Source organism: Aulonocara sp. 'chitande type north' Nkhata Bay, linkage group LG7 (genome assembly GCF_057382095.1).
Source record: "Aulonocara sp. 'chitande type north' Nkhata Bay isolate Kocher_YH1m ecotype deep benthic linkage group LG7, A_spYH_male_GT1.1, whole genome shotgun sequence".
Lineage (NCBI taxonomy): Eukaryota > Metazoa > Chordata > Actinopteri > Cichliformes > Cichlidae > Aulonocara > Aulonocara sp. 'chitande type north' Nkhata Bay.
The window spans coordinates 43579571-43589082 of NC_141350.1; the positions used below are offsets into that span (position 1 = coordinate 43579571).

Below are 9512 nucleotides of genomic sequence, written 5' to 3' on the forward strand. Positions count from 1 at the left end.
GTTTAAACAAGAGAGAAAAGTGTGAAAATGTTCGTGCCTGTCTGAGAAAAGTGTATAAAGTGTGTAGTGAGGGGTTTTAAAGCCTTAAAACATCTATAATAATTGTAAAAAATAAAGCTGGGTACTTCGCGGATTTCACCTATCGCAGGTTATTTTTAGAACTTAACTCCCATGATAAACACATTTAATATTCACTATTCATGCAAAGTGTTTGTGTCCGTGTCTTTATCGCAGATTAAGTTGTGCAGGGGCAACTGGCAAAAAGGGAGTGTAAAGGGTGATCAGGTGTTATGTCATATAAACATATTAGTGTTACTGTATACTAGGTTTAAATATTAAACTTTAAGATTACACTTCTAGTTGTTATGCTGCACTAAATGGAAAATTCTGCATGTCACATTTGCACAATTTCTGCAAGTAAGCATGAGAAGAAGGAAGAGTAGCATAAAAGGGTTTCACTTATTGATACAAATTACTTAGCTTTTTTTAAATGGGGTTTAATTTGTTTATAAAATACAATTTTGTATATAAAATAGCCAGAAATAATAGGAAAAAGCACAGCTTTCTCTCAAGTGAAAGCCTATTTTGAACATTCAAATTCTCTCCTCTCTGTAGATACAGTTGGTGAGAAAGAAACAAATAAGTTTATTGCCCCAATCCAGATATCATGTGAAACAACACATGAAACAGCTTGAGAGCATAGCATTTGAATGCATTCTTTTTTTCCACTTCTTCACTTGTTTGAGCAGTTATATATAGTTAATAGTAACTTTAATAGTAATAGCAAGTTTCATTATTATTATTATTATTATTATTATTATTATTATTATTATGACGGTAAGGAGGACAGGACGTCAGAAAAAAGCAGAGTGCAATCCAGTAAATATTCAAAATAAATGACCCCAGTTTCTAACAATGCAATGGTTAGAACAAAACTGAGTGGGAGACGTGGCATTAAAGACACGAAAAGGGTGTTTTCCTGGTTTTAAATAGAAGTTTAATTTTGGTAAAGTAATCTGTTTCACGTGCTTTTCCTTATGTGAATAAAATGTGTCATTACAAAGTTTACAGGTCATATACAGCTACGCTACGGCTTGAATAAATTTTCATCATGAACCCTTCTCAAACTGGAAAAAAACATGTATTCAATGTGTTATCATTGACCTTCTATAGCTCATAAATCACACTGTGACATTAACACAGGCTGGTCTTTTCCTGTTAAGCCTCGTGTTGTAGGCTTGTTTGGCTGAGCTGGAGAAGGATCGTTAAAGTGAAGCATTTATTTAAGATTTGACACTGAACCACAGTTTCCATTGCACATTGTCTGGAAATACCTTAATGTCATAAAAAAGCTATTTATAAACTTTCTGTTACTATTGTTTTTTGATTTTCTCTTTTAAAGGAGCCTCTGTTTTTCAGGGAGACATTCCTGAGCATCTGTCACTGCCAGACTGAAATAGTACTAATGGCTGTTAAGGGTTTCTGTAAAAAGCAATGGAATGACTATAGGCTAAGGTAAACACAGCAGCCTGTGAAACTTTGGTGCCGCATATCCTAATCACGACCAGTAGGTTTTATCACTCTGTGTGGACTGAAGTCCTGGTACTGTTTCAACCAGTTTTCTACAGCATAAAAACAAGTGTGTGCTTTACTGAAAGTTTCTTGCTTTTAAAATAAAAAATTAAGTAAGCTTCTTTTAAGCATCTGTTCTTAATTAAATGGTGAAAAAAAATCTAACATTTTAGAAAAAAAAAATGTTGGCTACTGTACTTTTCAAGCAGCCAGTAAGACAGAAACTGTTTTTCTGAATATAGTAAAATCAATACAAGACACACTGAGGGTGTTATACTGACTGATGGTGAGGAACGTGTACCATAAAGAAACAGACACTTTTGCAGGGAGATCAATGAGGTTATTAAATTATTTAAAAATATGGCCTACTTTACAGCAAAACATTGCCTGAATATAGTCAATTTGACATGGAATTTTACAAGAGAGACAGCTATTATCAAAAGACTGTCTATGACTTATGCATGGCACAGAAGTGCAGGTCCAAACATCAAATTACAAATACAAAAATGGGGACCAATTACATAAAGTAGGAGACAAACCAATGAATTGTCCAAGCAATCAAAAGTGCAATAGTGTACTGTATGTGGGTGGCAGGTCTGCAAAGGCATGCATGACAGCAAACGGCATCGGTTCTGTTTCTAAGCAACGCTCACATCCACAGCTCTCTCTTTCCTCTCTCATTCCACCTACGACTGGCTATTTTAGTGAGGATGGGCATTTCACTGTAAAAGCATCTCGAACAATTTGCAACTGCTACTGATATAACAGGGGCTTAGACAGGAAAACACCTGGCAAAAGTGACGCAGACACCATCCATTACACGCACTGTGAAGGAGCTGTTTGACCTTGGAGCCCAGTGCTGGACTCCACATTTTCAAGAACAATTGACACTATTGTACTCCTCCCACATAAATGAATGAATTTGCAATAATTTACTGATATTCGGCAGTAGAGACAAAACAGAGAAAACTGGGTCATTTTTGTGAGAAATCAGCACGTGCTAAGACCAGCCCACATGGTGGTGTGACACTTTAAAGGTTTACCCAAAATCACTTAGGTATTTTGATGTTTTCGTCAGTTAATTATCAGAAAACAAAGCAAAAATCCAGGGTACCAATGCTTCTTTCTGTTACTTTCTATCACAGATGCTAATTCGGTGCAGGCTTGCTACTGAAACTATAATGTATGCTCAATGTCGCTTGCAGGAAAAAAAAATTTAGCTGAATAATTGTGATTTAGGGTTTCGAGAGTAGGTGTAAAATTGATTTCCATTCTGACAAACCTTTCAGCGGTGTACCTAAAAAGTTATGAAGGCTCAAAATGCTTGAAAAAAATAACTCAAATTAAAAAGCACCAGACTTTGGGAACCATTAACTGACAAAATATTCATAATAACAACCATTTATTTTTAATGGTTTTGTTAAATATTCTGATGTTATTGTACAAAAACAGAAAATGTATTCCAAGGGGGGGACCTTATCTAAGATTTGATTGATTTTGACTACACGTTTCTTTTCCAGCTATTTATTTATGAGTGACTTATGTATGTATGTATGCGTGTATATGTATATATATATATATATATATATATATATATATATATATATATATATATATATACATATATACATATATACATACATACATACATACATACATACATACATATATATATATATATATATATATATATATATATATATATATATATATATATATATATGGTACTATTCTTAGTTAGCATATTGTCTGTCTTGTCTTAATGTTGGTTTATAATGGAGCACTGTAACAAAAAATAATTTCCCCCAGGGATCAATAAAGTATTCTGATTCTGATTTTATATGCAATGATGCAGCTTTAAAAAAAATGGAATCAAACATTAGGAATAAATTGCTGATAGTTTTGTTGTTCCCAGAATAATTTTAAGTGCACATTTGATTGTTTTCCTTGATGTTTTACGTGTGGATCTCGAGGGGGGTTTCATTTTCTCCATACTAGCACACATCTAGCCCACTACACAATAATCCCGAGTCGTGTTATGCCTTGCAGCTCATGTTGTGGGTATAATTGAATAAAAGGGTGCATGTACTTCACCTAATTCCTCCTCTGCAGATCAGTCTCTCTCCCTCTCCCTCAGCAGAGCATGCCATTAAATCAGAGCTCACCATCCTGCCCCACCACACACTTGATCACATGGAAACTGTTTACATAAACCAAGCGTCTCATTTAGATACCATTCCTCACTACAGCTGCCAACGTCTCCACTTCTGACACACCCTCCTTAAATCCAGTAAACTCTGCAGACCTTTCCTGTCTTGCCGTTTGGCTCTGTGTCATTAGGGTCACTGTGACAAAAGATGAGTCAGACGCTGTGGAGACGCCTAACTTCCTGTGAGTGTGGAGCATCTCAGACTGTGACCGAACAAATGACTGAACTACCTTGGAGCAATTCCTCCCAAAAGAATGATTCATAGTCAGCAGGATCAAATTCTCATTCGGAGCAATGCAGAGTCAGACGTATCTGTGGTTTTTGTAGGATTCATTTAAAAAGTTTCCAAAGTGACTCAAAGAGAAACGCATATAGCTTCTACGTTGTCAAGCAGGGTAAAAAAAAGCAAAAAGCTACCACAATAAATAGTTCTGCATCCTTTTTTGGGCCCTTAAAATCCCATGACATGCCAAGCGAAATCAAGTATGTTTATAAAGAGCTCCAAAATGGATTACACGGGCATCATGATTTGTTTTAGTTCTCTAAACCCATTTATTTTTTTCTACAGAAAATATCAAAATATCAACAAGCCACAGGCTTCTGCTGCAGAGTCCAAAAACTGAGGAATTCTGCCAAAAATCATTGCCGACTGTTCAAGACATACATGCACAGACAGTGACTCATCCATGCAGACATGCACATGTGCACACACGGTTGCATGTACAAAACATACATAGCCAGAAGCACATGTTACATTACTTACATCAGTTTTTCTAAACTTGGCTTTGAGGCTCTTCATGTTCAGTCCGACCCATGCAGTCGCTCACTCAATCGCTCAGTCGAGACTGCGAAGAAGAAGGGAGGGGAAAAAAAGCCACACAGATGTTTAAACTTAGCCTCTGTGATGTTAGTTCCCATTTTAAATGTGACTCAGTGTTTCTGAAGACTTGATTTTTGGGCTTTTTGTAACATTATATTCGCATAGGTTAGCCTTGGTGAGCTGTAAACACAGAGCACAGAAGCAGAGACAAAAAGTAGTCTGTAAAAACTAAAGAGCAGTGTTTGCTAAAGCCTCATCAATGAGTTGTAGTGTAGCGCTAAGGGACAAAAAGAGTCCTACATTTGTTATATGTCAGAAGCACTTTTTCATTTAATTTCTCCTCTTTTATAGTACCACATGCAATTCTCTTTTAAACCTGTTGCTGATTACGATGCCTCGCTTTCTATCGTTTCCTACAAGGATGTTATAAATCACAGCAGAACCCTTGGGGATGTCTGGCGACTGTATTTTTGCAGCCTGACTGCCTCAAGTAATTTTCAGTTCCTCAAGTCTGAAATGACCTTGTCAGTGATTTAACCCCCAAATATCCTTTGGCACATTCCTGCCGAAATTGGGCATCTAACTTACTTCATTATTTCCAAGGTCTGCTTGTATTACAACTCAGAGCACAGTGTAAGCAATTTGAGATTCTTTGCAAACATTACTGGCAGTCTGGGGTGCAGGAATAAACATATTTTAAATGTGTAGAAAGCACAGAAGCATAAGTTAAAATCTGATTAACTCTTTCTAAGTCTTATTAGAGAAGTGGGAGGGTGCAAAATAACCCCTGCAATATCTAGCCAACATTCAAGCTATTTGCCAACCACATTCATAAGGCAAACTTAATCCTGCTTTGCGTACAATGAAACTGGCATGTGCTGTTATAATTTCTCAGCAGAAAACACGGGAGTAGAATAAAAAAATAATTGTCCAGGATGTCCCGCTGAAAAGCAAACTTCACTACTGACTGCTGTCAACAAGCATCTCTGACCCGAGCGTCTCAAGCAACTAACCTTTGCATATTTGCCTCACTGCACATCAAACAACCACATTTCTTTTTTCTTCTTCTTCTTTTTTTTTGTACACGGATATTATGGATACGCGGAGAGACACGGTTAAAGCTTGGATATCAGATTGGACTTACACGAGAGCGGTGCTCCGTTTAAATTCACCAACGGGACTCACACAGAGTTCAACTCTTAAGCATCATTTCGACCTAAACTGCTTACATGATGTGAAATTACCGGACACACTTACCCTAGTCCTTGTGCCGAGAGTCGCGGGGAGCGCGAGACACATAAAAGAAGAGACGAGCGCTTTTTAAAAATAGCTAAAACCAGATTAGCCGCTGAACAAGTGTGAACACAGCGAGTCTTTGTGGAGCTATGTCGACCAGGAGGGAGCATACGGAAGGCGAAACCGGCGCGACCCTTCACGGCGGCTCTCCTCGGCCCGCATTCATTAAAAGTTGAGCTGTTGGTGGACTCCTGCTCGTCTCTGGTTTGGGACTCAACTCAACGGCCGCTGCCCGGTTTAGGAAAGTGACGTCACTCCCCTGGAGCTCTCGTGACCGCGGCGAGCGAGCCCTGTTCTGTTCTCTATTGTACCCCCCATTCATGTTGTGGTTAAAGGGGCCTTTCCCACAAAACCCCACCGGAGGGGTGCACATTTGAGAACATTTGGACCCTCGCCCACTGAACACGCGTTTTCATGCATTAAACTTCTGCTTCAGCTATTAATTCAACTACATAATAATAATATTAATGCAAAAAAATATGTCTCGAGCTTTTATAGTGATATTACACTTGAAAAACACTTTAGGGTTACAATTTATTTATTTGTTAAAACAAAATAAAATAAAATGTATTTTGAACAATTACAGCTTCCTTTGCCATCAGTGCCACAGGCAGGTATCATGCGTAAGAGCTGTGCTTTTATCAGGTCAAAAATATGTTTTGGTTTTTTGACATTTAAAATGGTGTAATTATATAAAACTATCAAATATATTATAAACATGACATAGCATGTTTTTGCTTAAGCATTTATACAACATGTCTCATTTCTTCCATTCACACACACATTCACTCTCTTCTACATCTATGTGCTTTCACATTCCAATGAATGCATCAGAGGCAAGTCAAGGTTAGGTATCTTGCCCAAGGACACTTTGGCATGCAGATTGGAGCACCCAGGGACTGAACCTCCAACCTTCTAACTACAGGTTACCACCTCAATCTCCTGAGCCATAGCGACAAATGTTTTATGTATGTATGTAAGCTAAATGTTGTAAAATAATGGTCCCCTGGAGATGTGCCACTGATGTTACATTCTAAGAAAAGTCTATTATTTAGAAAGGACACATCACAGTGATGAAACCCTATAAAGCTTTCCTGAAACTCGAAAAGCATTGTTTATGGTAAGTCCAGTGTCTCTTTTCTTTTTCTTTTGTTTCTCTTTTTTTTTTTTTTGGAACATAACTCAGGAAATTTACTCAAATGCTTTAAGGGGATGTGCTTTATTTAAGTAATTCTATGTAATGTTTCACTATATTTTAGATGCAAATGTTGTACTTTGTACTGAAAGAAAAACATTGATGTATGGATAAATCCTGAGTAAAACCCAAAGATGATTACCAGACAGAAAAGCAACAGAAATAAAACTTTGATTGTATTTTATGGTGGATGGTGAAGATCAGCACAGCAGGACTTAATATATCATAACATTTCTGCCCTAATATTATTCAACCTCCAGAAATCTGGACTCTGCACTTCAGTGCCCCAAAGATTGTGAATGGGTGTTTGTTTAAGTTGTGCACAGGGTGTCACCTGGTCTCCAGGCTGTAAATTCAGTGTGCATCATCTCTGAAGTTGAGAAATGCTCCTAGCTGAACAAGTCATGTTGATGTTATGGGTCTATGTTGCAACAGGACTGCGGTGAAACGTAATAATACAGGTGTGAACCTGTCTGAGCTGTAAGGGTTTGACGTTTATGTCATTTGTTAAGATGTGATAATGTATGCTAGGATACAGTGGGGCAAAAAAGTATTTAGTCAGCCACCGATTGTGCAAGTTCCCCCACCTAAAATGATGACAGAGGTCAGTAATTTGCACCAGAGGTACACTTCAACTGTGAGAGACAGAATGTGAAAAAAAAAAAATCCATGAATCCACATGGTAGGATTTGTAAAGAATTTATTCGTAAATCAGGGTGGAAAATAAGTATTTGGTCAATAACAAAAATACAACTCAATACTTTGTAACATAACCTTTGTTGGCAATAACAGAGGTCAAACGTTTACTATAGGTCTTTACCAGGTTTGCACACACAGTAGCTGCTATTTTGGCCCATTCCTCCATGCAGATCTTCTCGAGAGCAGTGATGTTTTGGGGCTGTCGCCGAGCAACACGGACTTTCAACTCCCGCCACAGATTTTCTATGGGGTTGAGGTCTGGAGACTGGCTAGGCCACTCCAGGACTTTCAAATGCTTCTTACGGAGCCACTCCTTTGTTGCCCGGGCGGTGTGTTTTGGATCATTGTCATGTTGGAAGACCCAGCCTCGTTTCATCTTCAAAGTTCTCACTGATGGAAGGAGGTTTTGGCTCAAAATCTCACGATACATGGCCCCGTTCATTCAGTCCTTAACACGGATCAGTCGTCCTGTCCCCTTGGCAGAAAGACAGCCCCATAGCATGATGTTTCCACCCCCATGCTTCACAGTAGGTATGGTGTTCTTGGGATGCAACTCGGTATTCTTCTTCCTCCAAACACGACGAGTTGAGTTTGTACCAAAAAGTTCTATTTTGGTTTCATCTGACCACATGACATTCTCCCAATCCTCTGCTGTATCATCCATGTGCTCTCTGGCAAACTTCAGACGGGCCTGGACATGCACTGGCTTCAGCAGCGGAACACGTCTGGCACTGCGGGATTTGATTCCCTGCCGTTGTAGTGTGTTACTGATGGTGACCTTTGTTACTTTGGTCCCAGCTCTCTGCAGGTCATTCACCAGGTCCCCCCGTGTGGTTCTGGGATCTTTGCTCACCGTTCTCATGATCATTTTGACCCCACGGGATGAGATCTTGCGTGGAGCCCCAGATCGAGGGAGATTATCAGTGGTCTTGTATGTCTTCCATTTTCTGATGATTGCTCCCACAGTTGATTTTTTCACACCAAGCTGCTTGCCTATTGTAGATTCACTCTTCCCAGTCTGGTGCAGGTCTACAATACTTTTCCTGGTGTCCTTCGAAAGCTCTTTGGTCTTGGCCGTGGCGGCGTGTGGAGTCTGACTGTTTGAGGCTGTGGACAGGTGTCTTTTATACAGATGATGAGTTCAAACAGGTGCCATTCATACAGGTAACGAGTGGGGGACAGAAAAGCTTCTTACAGAAGACGTTACAGGTCTGTGAGAGCCAGAGATTTTCCTTGTTTGAGGTGACCAAATACTTATTTTCCACCCTGATTTACGAATAAATTCTTTACAAATCCTACCATGTGGATTCATGGATTTTTTTTTCACATTCTGTCTCTCACAGTTGAAGTGTACCTCTGGTGCAAATTACTGACCTCTGTCATCATTTTAAGTGGGGGAACTTGCACAATCGGTGGCTGACTAAATACTTTTTTGCCCCACTGTAGCTCACTGTGTCATATAGTAGCCATTCTTTCAAAGTTTTTTTTTTCCTTATTTTAGGGTTTTTGTGCTTGTAAACTATACATTTTTACTAAATTGTTGGTATTTTTTTTTTTATAATAAACTAATATAAAGTGTGTTCTGATCTGCTTCTCAGATGAAAATGAGCAGCATTTTTTTTTAATGAAGCGGTCTAATTTGGGAATTTCTGATCAGAGAAGAAAAAAAAAACAGAAAACAAAGTGAGACAAAGACTGACACACGTTGTTACTCATAGTTT

At 38.6% G+C, this 9512-nt stretch overlaps 1 protein-coding gene across 2 annotated transcripts in view; it reads right to left on the reverse strand.

Annotated features, from left to right (window-relative positions):
• The window catches only part of rai14 (retinoic acid induced 14), a 63120-nt gene extending 56968 nt beyond the window's left edge, over positions 1 to 6152 (reverse strand). For both annotated transcript variants that reach the window (XM_086300559.1, XM_086300558.1), the window contains exons 1-2: positions 5859 to 6152; positions 4545 to 4626 (exon numbers count right to left, since the gene is read on the reverse strand). In XM_086300559.1, the coding sequence (XP_086156685.1) occupies positions 4545 to 4580 (36 nt within the window). In that variant the 5' untranslated portion in view covers positions 4581 to 4626; positions 5859 to 6152. The remainder of the gene's footprint in view (positions 1 to 4544; positions 4627 to 5858) is intronic.
• Between the last annotated feature and the right edge of the window lie 3360 nt (positions 6153 to 9512).